General features: G+C 36.0%; 1 protein-coding gene across 2 annotated transcripts in view; it reads left to right on the forward strand.

The window, feature by feature from the left end:
- carmil3 (capping protein regulator and myosin 1 linker 3) overlaps window positions 1–14,547 on the forward strand; it is an 84,281-nt gene that overhangs the window by 56,897 nt on the left and 12,837 nt on the right. For both annotated transcript variants that reach the window (XM_067362777.1, XM_067362778.1), the window contains exons 20-27: window positions 2,203–2,257; window positions 2,623–2,795; window positions 5,360–5,428; window positions 5,961–6,054; window positions 7,715–7,813; window positions 9,985–10,104; window positions 13,023–13,136; window positions 13,240–13,415. In XM_067362777.1, the coding sequence (XP_067218878.1) occupies window positions 2,203–2,257; window positions 2,623–2,795; window positions 5,360–5,428; window positions 5,961–6,054; window positions 7,715–7,813; window positions 9,985–10,104; window positions 13,023–13,136; window positions 13,240–13,415 (900 nt within the window). The remainder of the gene's footprint in view (window positions 1–2,202; window positions 2,258–2,622; window positions 2,796–5,359; window positions 5,429–5,960; window positions 6,055–7,714; window positions 7,814–9,984; window positions 10,105–13,022; window positions 13,137–13,239; window positions 13,416–14,547) is intronic.

Genomic DNA, 14,547 nt, shown 5'->3' on the forward strand with positions numbered 1-14,547 from the left:
AATGTCTGACCATTATTCTAAAGTGTTAAAGGCACAATATGTAATTTGTCACCACTAGAGGTCTTTTATTCAAAACAAATGATTTATTATGCAACAGACAACCGCTTCCGCTTCTTCCGGTCAAGTGTGTGTGGAGTAACGCAGCGCTGTTTTATCATATTAGATACATTTGTGTTTTGAAAGTTGTTATAATGTTACTCTGTGTGTTCGCTCGGCGGCTACTATTAGACATGGTCCGTGCAGTGTTAATTTTGATGACGAATAATTTTCGTCATAATTTTCGTCAACGGCATTTTTTCACGAACGAAAACGAGCTGATGATTAAATAAAAATGCGTTTTGAATGACTAAAACTATGACTGAAATCTACTCTAATTTTTGTCAATGAATAAAAATGAGATGAAAATGAAAGAGAGGGAAAATTTGGGAAGATATCCAGTCAGGACTGCTGTCCTGTGTGGAAGATGCGCACATTTGAAGTGTAACGTGCTGATCTAACCGCGGGAAACGCGGCGCTGTTGCGCCCTCTACAGGCTCGCGCAGAAGCAGCACATCAGACTGCTTCGTAATTAATGAATAGCGCATATTTATGCCAAGTGATTGCTTATAATCTAATGTTGAATTATGACAATGTTTACTACACGATGTTTATATGGTACTATGTTTTAGACGGTTGTAAGAATGCATTTTTTATCACCCTCATGAGCAGCCTGCTACAGTGCAGACATTTCAGAATAAGAGTCACGGGGTATTTCGGAAATGGTTTATAATTATTATTTTTTCCTGGTCATTATTGTTATTTTGTTTACACAATAAACTGTATTAAATTTAATTTCTATTTAATTCATAGTAAACTAGTGTATCTTCTGTCACAGGAAGGAAAGACTAAGAACATTATTTGACACATTATTCAATATATTTTACAAGTATATTATAGTTAACTAAACCTAAAACCAAAGAAATCTTCATTACTTGAAATAAACGTTAACTGAAATAAAAAAAAAAAAAATATATATATATATATATATATATATATATATATATAGATATATAAAAAATGTAAACTTCTAGTTTCTAAGCTTTAGCTTAAACTGAGGTATTAAAATAACAAACAGAAATAAAAACTTATAGACATTTAAAAGCAAAAACTAAAAGACATAAACACACAAAAAATTACTAAAACTTTTTAACTAAAATTACAATGAAAGCAGAACTAAATCAAATCTAATAAAAATTTTAAACAAAAACTATAATAGTACCTCAATGATAACTGTGTAAATCCCTAAAAAAAGTACTGGATTTTGCTCTTTCTTGTCTTTTTGCACTTGAATGGTCAAAAACCATCCGCTTTGGTGGTAGATTTAGTCGACTAAAACTAAAACAATTTCCGATGACTAAAATATGACTAAAACTAAATGGCATTTTAGTCAAAAGACTGTGACTAAAACTAAATCAAAATTTGCTGTCAAAATTAACACTGGGTCCGTGTCCTGGTTAAAATTGCTTATTTCTCTGAATTAAAACATTCTTACATTAGTACACAAGTCAACAAAACATATAACACTGTTCTAGTGTTTTTTGGATATTTTAAATCAAAAATCGAAAATTTTCAAAACATTCAAAATATTTTTTGGTAACACTTTATTTTAAGGTGACATAGTTACTACATACTAACCCTCAACCAAACCCTAACCGTAACTCTTTAGTAAGTACATGTAGTTAATTAATATTACTCACTACTTATTTGTGTAAGTACAATGTAACTACATCACCTTAAAATAAAGTATAACCATTTGTTTATAATTTTAACAAATGGCTGTAAATCAGTGTGCATTGTATTCCTCATAAAATGGAGCACAATCTACACAGACTTAAATGCATTAATGCAAGCGTTTGTTTTCACAGATTGAAGGATTATTCAAAATGATGTTCAGTGATAATCAACAGCATGACACAGTTGATACTGATAGAGCTTAAGTACAGTACACAGATTAACAGATATAACAGATATCCACTCTGAGACAGGCAGATGAGGTAAGCAGGTTAGAGAAAAGTCTGAAACCATCTGCAATCACAAACCGAATGTGAGCACACAGTAGGAGGCTCTCAGGGAGGGACTGGGGGAGAGGTGTGTGAAGTGTCATTAATCTTGGAGTTGATGTGTGTGTATGTTTAAACGTCCTGCTGTTTCCTGTGTTTGCAGGGTCCTGGATGAGGTTCTTCAGAAACTAGTGCATCTCGTGCAGGAGGAAGAGTGTGTGAGTGTTTCACAAGCACACACACACACACACACACACACACACACACATATACACATAACCCTTTATTTCCTGTACGCACATTACACCCCTTTTGCTTTCAAACACACACGCAGAGTACAAAAGCTTTTTAACGGTCTGCTGTGTGTATTACAGCACTAGTGATTCATCCATCCTTCCTTCACTCTCTCTCCTTCTTTCTTTCTAATCTCTCTCCTTCAGGGCACGTAGCCCTCTCACTGCAGATATCGCCTTGCTTGATCAATTATTAAGCACTGTTTTTACAGATCACAGGCATTGCAAACTCACACACATACAGTACACTCTCTCTCTATCTTTCTCTGGTTGCTCTTCCTTCTTGACAGGCCCTGCAGAGCTTGTCTCTGGCCGACTCCAGGCTGCGTTCGAGGGGCACGGTGCTTGTGAACGCTCTCGGCAGCAACGCCTGCCTGAAGAAGGTGGATTTGAGTGGGAACGGACTTGATGACACAGGAGCGAGGATGCTCAGTAAAGCCCTGCAGATCAACACCACGCTCAGGTAGTCTGTTGTAGGGAGAACAGGGTACTGCAAATCATTTGAGATGCTGATACATCTGAGTGCACAAAAATATACATTACAAATATACTTCAGGGCTTGACATTAACTTTTTTGCTCACCAGCCACCATGGCTAGTGGTTTTCCAAAGTTATTAGCCACTCAGCATTTTCACTGGCAACAATTTTTGACATTGATATCATGGGAAAAACTGCCATATAGATATATAGTTAATATTATCTCATAATTTGGCAGCAGGTTTATTAGGCTGCTGTCACTTTAAGAGCTGACGCACAGATCCATTATACGTTACACATGTGTTTTCTTTCTCAACTGTTTACTTTCACTTTAAACATAACTGACTGTGTTTACGTGAATACTTGCCAACCTGGTCTCATTAGAAAAACGTACCTGTGGCAGGGATCTCACGAGTCGCAAAATATGTACCAATACAAACACATCACTGCAGTTTCAATGTGAAATGTCCACTGAGTGCCGCTAAAAGCGTGTTCATTTTTTATTTTTATTTTTTTGCCGGAACAGATAAATGTGAATATGGTACGTTTTTATTACGTTGGTTGTATACGTATCACCGCAGTTCTAATTTAAAAATTGTCTGGTGAGTGACGCTAAAAGTGTAATGCTCCATTACGTTTTAAAATAACGTACCAGCAACACTACACCTAAACCTACCTGATAGTGTTAACTAAAGCAAATGTGAAATAAAAAGCATCCGTAATCATGCCGTTTTTATCTCTCATCTTTGAGCTCTTTTACCCTGACTCGTTTTTCCCGGGATTCGTTCCCAAGGCTTCCTCATCCTAAGTACAACACCATATCTGCTGAGCTAACGAGCAAACTTGTTATGTCAGAAAAGCGAAACATATGGAGCTGGTTAAGCAATGCAAAATATAAAGTCCAAAATATATTCGTTTACAAATCGTGCACTTTGGTAAAAAGCGTTTTGAAGTCATAACATAATATTGTGCAAGGACACATGAAAACAAGTCTTTATTAATCCATAATCTGACCCTGTAATCGTAACTGTGTATGAAAACGATTAAAAGCACTTGCTGTTTTACTGCCTCTAGTGTTCATTTCTGTTGGAAACTGCATTGATATCTACGTATTGTATGTATTTTTGCGACTCGCAAAAAAACTTTCCCACAGGTACGTCTTTCCATGAGACCAGGTTGGTGAATACTCATCAAGACCAGAATTTTGACATTATTTTGTGTGCATTTGACTGTTTAAGCGCAATAAGCAGTGAAAAAGATCTAAATTTAGTACTGAGAGGTGGCTTTATGTGCGTGCACTTTGGGTGTGATTACCCATCAAAAAATCTATATTTTTGACAACACTACAGTACATTGCACTTAGTTTGTTATTTCAGATGCCTTTTTAAAAGACTACAATTGAAAAATGTGAGAGTGACTGTGTTTAACACCACTGCTGAAATACACCCGCATTTGGTGGGGTGACAGGTGTTAATGTCAAGCCCTGATCATAGTAATAACAACAAAACCTGTTGACTGAGAGGCCAAATATTAATTTTAGTTTATATGTCAAGGACTAGATCTTCTAACGATGCATCCTTAGGCTTTTCAATAGAAAGCTTTTTTTCCCCTAAATGTTATGGTTAATTTGTTAATGGGTCATTTAAAAAATATGGTGACAAACGTGTGCCTTGAATATGTCTTTTTATAACCATTTTATTAAATATAAAACAGTTTGACACATATTTTTTCCAGTTTTTTAAAACCTTTTGGTAATGCTTTAGTTTAGGGTCCAATTCTCACTAACTAGTTTTTTTTTTTTTTTTTATTAGCATGCATATTACTAGGATATTGGCTGTTTATTAGTACTTCTAAAGCACATGATGACTTATTCTGCATGACCTTAATATACATCCCTTAATTCTACCAATACATATACTTAATTACCTTACTAACTGTTGATAAGCATTCATTAGGAGTTTATTGAGGCAAGTTGTATAAATAGTTTGTTAATAGTGAGAACTGCGCCCTAATCTAAAGTGTGACCAAACTTTTTAAATTTCCTAAAAAAAAATACTTTACATTTTTGTTTGATTTATTTATTTGAATATTTATTCATGCATTTACAGTGCTAACACATTTATTTTTCCTCATTTTGCTGTTTTCTAGGGGTGGAGCAGTAGTGCAATGTATTGCTAATTTAATGTAGTGTATTGTGTGCTAAAAAGCAGAGCAAAATAGGCAATTATTAATCATTTTAATAATTAAACTAAAAAACAAAAGTCATACAGTATACGTAATAATGCCTATATGTTAATAAATACCTACCATCAGCTTTTATGGGAGAAAACTGATCAAAATGAACAATTTTGACAATGACCCTAATTCTGTTCTCTGTTTAACACATTTTACCATATTTAAAACAGAACTCAGCTTTATTTTTCATCAAAATCAGTGCAGGAAATATACAAAATGCATGCAGATTCCATTCGGGTGTGCTTATTAATAATAAATGATGCATAATGGTTTAGTTCTGTAATAAGACTGTCATGGTTTGTTTCTTTCTTGTAGAAGTGTGACGTGGGATCGGAATAACACAAGTGCGACGGGTTTCCAAGATGTGGCTCGAGCTTTAGAACAGTATGACACACACACACACACACACACACACACACACACACACACACACACACACACACACATTCTCACATTCGTATCATGCAGACTCAACCATGTGAGAACTGACTCACTCATCCCTCTGCACACTTATTCACAGCATGCTGTTACTGGGAAAAAATAAGAAGTTCAGTCCATGCCTACATGAATCAGTTTGTGATTGCACAGTCTTTCATCACTTCTCCAACCTGCCTGTGATGCACAATTAGAGCATTGTTCTGGAAACACCTCTGCTCCCTGGAGATCCACACAACTATTATTTAATGTAGAAACTTTTTTAACAGACTTGAACTTGTATTCAGAGGACTGTAATCATTGTGAGAAAGTTGTTCTCAATACAGAACTGTTGAAAGAAACAGTACACTGTAAAAAGTTGAAAAGAAAGCAAGAAAAATAACTTGTTTCTTTAGACACATTTTCTATCTTGCTGGAGCTTATTCATCTCTTGTGTTGCCATGTTTGGGGAATACTTGAATCATTCTTACTCTCTCCTCAGTAACTTCACTCTGCAGTACATGCCCATCCCACTCAGTGATGTCACACAGGCGTACCGTAGTGCCCCTGACAGGACAGAACAGGCACTAACCAAGGTAAGAGTGCTGATTTTTTTTTTTTTTTTTAGCTTAAAGACGCTATGGTTACATTTTAGCTTGGGGACCAATTCTCACTACTAAGTTGCTTATTAGCATGCATGCTACTAGGATATTGGCTGTTTATTAGTACTTATAAAGCACATATTAATGCCTTATTCTGCATGATTATATTCTACATCCCTTAATCCTACCCATAGACTGTGTAAAACAATGGACATAGTGTGCATGACGTCACCCGTAAGTTTTTGAAGAGCATTTTTGAAGCCCGAATTGGGCGGAGCCGGTCGTCGCCATCTTGGCTGCGCATCACTCCCGGATAACCAAAAATGGGCAAAGAGGCGGGATGTGGGTGGAGCTGAGGTGCCTGGTTACTGAAACCACGCCTGCCTAGCTTGACTTGATCAAGTTAGCTCAGGCTAAGGAGTTAATGCTATATGCCTAATGTCTACGTTACATGTAAGCAATACAACTTAAATTACTACAGTGTCCAGAAGGTCATAATAAATGTATTTTAGCTTGAAAAAGGTGGTGGACATCACACTCCTCATTCTGTCTGTTCTTGAGTAATTACAGGCCTATTTCATACACATTTTTAAGGACATGTCAAGAATTAAAACAAATACTTGATAGCATACTAGATGGCAACTTCTTGATTCTGTAATCACACAGTAAACACTGTAACCAAGAGGGCACTCAGTTTTTTGGTAAGTTTGTGCTCACTGGGAATCATATTTTTTCTAAATAAAAGCCATACTTCCAACACAGAAAAACTTATCGACTGATGCCGATATTTAAAAATGCCAAATATAAGGTCAACCACTAAACTTAACCACTACAGCAATCTTTCTAACTATTAATAAGCAGCAAATTAAGAGTTTATTGAGGCAAAAATTGTAGTATATAGTTAAACGTGTTTCCAACACTAAAATGTGATCTAAGAATTACGCAAGCTTTTGATTCCAGGTATAATAGTCAAATTTTTTTTTACAAAACAGCCGTAATTTAGTTCAACATTACCCTTTACCCTTAGAAATAATAATAAACAGGGGTTTTTTTTTTGCTTCTATACCTTGAAGACATGTGTTATGTAAAGACACAGTACTGAACTCTTACTGTGACACCCAGTTTTCTAGCTCTCTGGAATACTTGATTCTGATTGGTCAATCAGGGCATTTAGGAGCCAAATGTTTTGAAGTTTTGCATATTGAGTAAATTCAGACTAATGGTTCATCAATATGGGTTTTCCTATGAGATGTTCTTTTATGTATATGATCCCCACTGTCATGAATATTTGGTTACATTCTTGAATTTCACAGTCGATTGTACTAATTTATTTAAAAAACAAACAAGCTAAATCTGTTTTTTCATGATATGACTTTAAAAACCCATAAATCTGTGTGTCCGGCTGTTTTGAGATTAACAGTCCCAAGGTGGTGGAATGTTTATGCACATGTTTAATGAGCCCAGAGATGTAAAACTTCTACAAGGTCAGCGCTGAGAGAGGGACACCGCAGACAATACATTTATCTTTCATTAATTTGCAGCATAATTACAGTCATTTCCACATGACTGCATGGCTTATCTGAGCATCAGTGTTCTTTTATTTGTCATTAATGAGTATTCGCTCTGTCTGTCCGTCTTCCTGTGTCTCTCTCAGATCCAGCGGGCTCTGTTAAGGAATAACCAGACTCAGCGTTTCTCTCAGAAACAGGCTCTTCGGTTGCATCAGGGGTTGGTCACTAGTACTGCAGAACAGGTACGGACCACTTCCTCATGTTCACATGCCTCATTGTCTCTCTTACTCTTCACAACTGCAGATCCGACTCACTGACATCACACTTCTAGTATGTGATCATGTTGATGAAGGTGGTGATGAGGTCTCTGGGTCAGAGTTTGGGTCAGGTCTGTTTCAGTTCTGCCAGTTCAGATCAATTGAGTTTAATTGGTGGCTAAATTGCAAGTTTCATTTCTATGCATTTCCTGTAACATGTTAATTAAAATGGACTTAATATGGTCAATAACATATTTCAGGGTCAAATGGCACTCTTTTTTTTATGTAATCAGAATTGCATAATTATGTCATTTAAATTCTCAGTTAGCACTTTAAAGTTGCAGTGTGTTATTTCACTGCCACACGTTGTCCTCTCCCAATGAATTCAGCAAGGATGCATTCAAATGATTAAAGCTGATTTCAGATAAATGCATTTTTTTGTCTATTCACCAAAGAATTCTAAAAAAAAATTAATGGTTTTCACAAAAATATTAAACAGCACAGCTGTTTTCAACATTGATAATAATAGGAAATGTTTCTTGAGCAGCAAATCAGCATATCAGAATGATTTCCGAAGGATCATGTGACACTAAAGACTGGAGTAATGATGCTGAAAATTCAGCTTTGATCACAGGAATAAATTACATTTAAAATATTTAAAATTTTAAATTGTAAAAATATTTTCACAGTATTACTATTTTCACTCACTCATTCATTTTTGATTAAATAAATGTGAGCATAAGAGATTTCCTTTAATTTTTAAAAAAAAAATAATCTGGGTAACACTTTATTTTACAGTGTTCGTTAGACATGTTACATGTACTTAGTATTGTAATTACTATAAATTGTGCACAATTACACACAATTAACCCTAATCCAAATCTTAACCCTACAGTAAGTACATGTAGTTAATAATTATTACTCAGTATTTAAAGGCACAATATGTCATTTTCGCCACTAGAGGTCGCCTATTCAAAACAAAGGCGTAGCTTGATGACGTTGAGATTGAGCGTGGAATCATGGCAGGTGTTGCCTTTACATCTACAGAGGATCCCGAAAAGAATCGGGATGGGACTCGGGCAGTAATTATATTCTTGAATGAGCTTATTAACATTACTGTAGTATGAAGCAGAGCAGGCCGAGTGATGCTGGAGCAGAACGAGGAGCTAGAGCGATTGCTAATGAGAGACGAGCGCGACACACGGCTCGAGAGCAGCGGGACTTTTATTATGTCGCAGAGAACGCTTCCGCTTCTTCCGGTCAAGCGTATGTGAGGTAACACAGCGCTGTTTATCATATTAGATACATTTGAGTGTGTTGAAAATGATGTTATAACGTTACTCTGTGCGTTCGCTCGACGGCTGCTATGAGACACTCGTTGCACACTACAGTAAGCTAGATCGATATTAGGCATGGTAAAACATGGTACCTGCGGTAAATCAAGGAAACGAGATTTAAAAAAATTAAGACTTACTGTGTTGAGCTATAGCGTATGCAATATGATTCGTTTTCTGTCGATGATTGTATCCAAACAGTTGCTCACCTGTGTAATAAAACACATAATATATTAAAGCGTCTTTGGTGTTCGGAAACCAAGGGTAACGCGGAGATGATGTCACTGATAGGCGGACACGGACGGTCCTGGTTAAAATTGCTTATTTCTCTGGATTTAAACATTCTTGGAAACATTTGGGATAATGTAAGAACACAAGGTAACAAAATATATAACATTGTTCTAGTCGTTCTGGATATTTTAATACAAAAATCTTATATATTGTGCCTTTAAATGTATAATTAGCCTGTAACAAGGACACCTTAAAATAAAGTAACCAAAATCAGTATAGTATAGTATTCCTGGAGAGAGGAAGTCTATCCAGTAGCATTCCCATTCAGGTCAATCTGTGAATGGATTGCTTATATTGGTCTCTTCACAATGAACTGGGATAGGAGAACATTTTTACCATTAAAAAGTGTGTATTTTTAACATCAAATGAAATGCATATTCTTTAAACATTTGTGTGTGAGAGAGAAAGAGAGCATCTTTTTTCCTTGCTTATTTGAACTCTGACTGATCTTTACTCTGTATTGTTCGATGAAACTCACACAGCGATATCTCTCTCCTTTCTCTCTGTCTTCCTCTCCTCCTGCTGTCCCAGGTGATGGAGCGTCTGTGTGTACGCGTGCAGCAGCAGGTGTGTGTGTTGAGAGGAACAGCTGAAGGGGAAGAGCTACAGGCTGCCAGACAGGTCCTGAAGGAGGCCAGGAACTCTCGAGCTGTGAGTGTGTATTTACTTGTCAAAAGTTTAAAGGAATATAATCCACATAGCAGTACAGTCATCAAAAAGAAAGAAAACAAATATAAGTCTTAAGGCTGCATGATTAATCGAAATTAAACCGCACGCGATTGGGCAATTGGCTGTGTTTTTTTTTTTATGCGCAGCTTGTCAGTGAAGTACAGCTAAATGCTGTTCAATCTGAAAGCCAGAGGGCGCTCTTGCGCAGAAACTCCAAATATGCCCAGCAGAAGAAAGATGGCACATGTCGTTCCAGCAAAGAATATTCACTAACAAGAAGCGAAAGTCAAAACAAGGTTCCATTGTAACACCGCCGCCCAGCAGCAGCCCTGCGTTTCCGCCATTTTGGGGTGAAAGTCCACTAGTTTATATGGCAATATCAGCTGCTTTGTTAAAAAAACGTTCATTAAAGCTGAAATCCAACCTGAATGATGACAACACAGAATAAAATACTATAGTGATCATCAAATCCTTACGGACTTTGTGTTTAAGTCTTCCACTTTTTTCACAAAACCTTTGCTCTCTAGAAACCCAGTCAGTTTGGGTTCAAATTCTTTAAAAGGCTTATAAATACTGAATTATTACCAATATATGAAATTAAGGATTAAGGACATGCATTAAATTAAATTAAGGACATGCATCAAAAAAAAATTGGGAATGTTTGACAATGAATATATGAATATAACAGCTTGATTTTGCAGTATTGTCTAATGTCCATTAAAGCAAAAGTGTCCAAAAGTGTGAATTATGGGATAACGAACCCAGTAATGCATCATGTATTATGTTTGTTGCGTGATCCATTAAAACGTACAATATAGGCTATATATTTCAATTCAGACCTAGATACTATTATTACTATTACTCCACTATCTGATCTATATTGTTAGCTTTAAACATGATGATCTTAAATGTATTAATTATTAATTTACTATTAATAAATGTGTAAAGTTGCATAAAATGGAAATACTCAAAGTAGGCTAACTACATTACCTCATGGAGGATTGGTTGGATTCCACAACTGGTCAAATAAAACATATATAAGACAATACAACATTTACTGTAGGAGCCATACAATTTACTGGTGACTTAAAGGGATAGTTCACCCAAAAATGAAAATTTGATGTTTATCTGCTTACCCCCAGTGCATCCAAGATGTAGGTGACTTTGTTTCTTCAGTAGAACACAAAAGATGATTTTTAACTCCAACTGTTGCCATCTGTCAGTCGTATAATGTGGGTCAATGGGAACTTCTTTATCAATGATGTCACGCGCATATACTTCAATGAGTGCTAGACATTACTTCCGTTGTCAGAGCGCGATCAGACCTCACTAGACGAGTGCTGAACGCAGTTGGACATAGTGGTGTATTAGAGGTTAAAAAAATATATAAATACTGTTCGGTTTCTCGGACAAACCGATTGTTTCGTGTCTTAGGACATCAATGTGTCGTCACGAGCTGCAGGGTTTAATTTGGATTTGTCTAAGCATGATTTATTTACTCTTATAAAAGAAGTTCCCATTGACCCACATTATACAACTGACAGACTGCAACGGTTGGAGTTAAAAATCATCTTTTGTGTTCTACTGAAGAAACAAAGTCACCTACATCTTGGATGCACTGGGGGTAAGCAGATAAACATCAATTTTTTATTTTTGGGTGAACTATCCCTTTAATTTAAAAAAAAAACTTCTATTGTTATTGCTTGTTCTATAAGATGTGAAGGATTCTATGGTCAAGTTAGTATTTTCACCCCATAATGGCGGCTGTGCTACCGGAGCGTCATCTAGTGGCTGTTGCCCAAAAAGTATCAAAGCGTCTCCTCTTGGGTTTTAAGCTCTTTGGTTCCAGGAAATCCCTATGGGCATCACACTATTGCTGTAGCTGAATAAACAGAAGATTGAAACGCTTTAATTGATTAAACATGACTAATAAACACACAAATACGACAATATATGGTTTATCTGAGTCCTTCTCCGGTATTTTCATGATAATAAAGTATATTTATGATGCATTGCTAATCGACATAGCCTTTTCACTGTATAGAGTACAATGAATAATATGATGTGCTTGTTATTCTGTGTAAGAAGCCACATCATCTCACAGAAGGATGTTATTTCAGAATTAATCAAAATTGATTAAACTTAAACTGATCAAAATTGACAGTAAAGACATTAATAATGTTGCAAAATATCCTCAATTTATCAAAGAATCAGTGAATATATATATTTGCAGTATTTATATTGTAATATTTTACAACAAGGAACATTTTCACAGCATTTATTAATGTAGGTAAATGATCATTTATAAATTATACTACTGTTCATTGTTAATTCATGTTCTTCCATAATCCATTCTCTGTTAATTTATACAACTTGAAATATTAAAATGTATTAGCATATGCAGAAAGTAGCACTTTTAGTTTAATAAATGTTGTAAAAGAAATGTTCATTGCATTAACTAAAGTTAACAAATTGAACCATATTAACATTTCTATTTCTATCTATTCTACTAATTTAGCATCAAAGCATTTGATCTTTAAAGTAAAAGCTTTTTAAGATCATGAGGAACAAATTCAGTCAAGTATGTCTACATTTTTGACTGAAAGATTAAATTATATGAATGATATATTACTTTACACCATTTCTTGGATTTTTTCTGTAATCACATCATTGTTGATATTTGCTGAACATCATTTAATAAAATAGTAGATGGCTGTACAGTAACATTCAGTCAGATGTTATTTATGTGCTTTGAGTTATTGATTTCAGGCGTTCTGTTTTTTTGAGGAAACATTAAAAGTTAAAGACATCACCTGCATGATTCACGTGTCACAGAATCCTCACAGCGGTCAGTGCGAGATCATGACTGGCGTGTGAATTATGTCTGCACTGTCCTCTAGCTGTACCCCTCGCTGTGTGAACTGGCCCACGTGCTGTCAGTGGACGGGCCGGTGAGACAGAGGCTGGACTCTCTGGCCGGAGAACTTGCCAAAGCAGCTGATAAAGAACTGCAGGTGATGTTTCTCTCTCTCTCATCCTTCTGCCTGATTTATATCTGCTTTCCTGTTGCATTGGACTTGAAAGGCGTGATGGGTGATTGACGGTGGATTTGTGCAGGTCATTGTGGACTCCATGGTGTCTCTGTGCCGGGAGCTGTGTCCGCTTTCTTGTGCCGCAGCAGAGTGTCTCTCTCCTCCCCTCTCCTCCATCTCGGAGCGCGTGTCCATCCCTCGTTCGTCCATCCGTACCGCTCTGATGGAGAGAGCAGCTCAGGACATCAACAGAGCTCTGGAGTAAGAAACGAGGGGGTTGAGTGCTTGATGTTTCTCAAATGAACCCCTTGAGAATTATAGAGAAGTCCTTTTGAAGTCCGTTATAATATATAATATATATATATATATATATATATATATACACACACACACACACAGACATGAATTAAATAAGGTAACAAACAGCATGCTGAAGATGTTTTAATGCATTTTTTATTTTAATGTTTTTTTTCAGCTTAGTCCTTTAAAGATCCCTTGATTTCGATTTTTTAGATTTTTTTTCTTTTTTGATATTGATTCACTTTCACTTTGGGTGGATCCAATATACCAAGTCTTTTTAAAGTCAGTTCACTCAGTGGCCATCTTTATAACGCCCCCGGGTGGCAGCTTTGAAAACAGCCGTCTACTTGACTGGGGAATGACAGAAACTGTTTGCCAAGCTTACAGTGTAATCTGTGGTGGAGCTCGCCTTTTTGGGATGTTGTTGCAAACTGGAGAAATTGGATGAATCTTATAATAAATAACTAGAGCTGTCAAGCGTTTAAAATTTTTAATCTAATTAATTACACGATGTGGCAATTAGTTAATCTAATTAATCTCACACATCAGATTTGTCTGAGGAATTACCCCCAAAAGATCAATTAAAGTCATTATTGTGTTAAAAGAGAAAAGCATAAAATATACATTACAAAATATTATATTATACTGTATAATATTTTTTTTACATAGAATTTATTACATATAAACGTTGATGAGGGTGAGTGAACTGTACCTCTAATGGGTTTTTTATTAATATGGAAATATTTTTTTAATGAAATGGTAATCTAAATAAGAAACTAAAACGGCCAATAGGTGGCAGTAAATGTCTAAATGAGTCGCTGAGTCATTCATCCATTCGATTCATGAGTCATTCAGGAATTCATTCAGGGGTGTTTGATTTTGATTTCACTTTAGTTAGTGTGTAATGTTGCTGTTTGAGCATAAACAACATCTGCAAAGTTACAACGCTCAAAGTTCGATGCAAAGGGAGTTTTTGTTTCTCTGTTTAAGGACTACAACAAACAGCTGGTAGAGACTACAACAAGCTTCTTCCCAGGATAGTGACATCACTAACCCTAAAATTTACATAAACTCCGCCCCCGAGAACACACAA

This window comes from Chanodichthys erythropterus, chromosome 16 (genome assembly GCF_024489055.1).
Source record: "Chanodichthys erythropterus isolate Z2021 chromosome 16, ASM2448905v1, whole genome shotgun sequence".
NCBI classification, from domain to species: Eukaryota; Metazoa; Chordata; class Actinopteri; order Cypriniformes; family Xenocyprididae; genus Chanodichthys; species Chanodichthys erythropterus.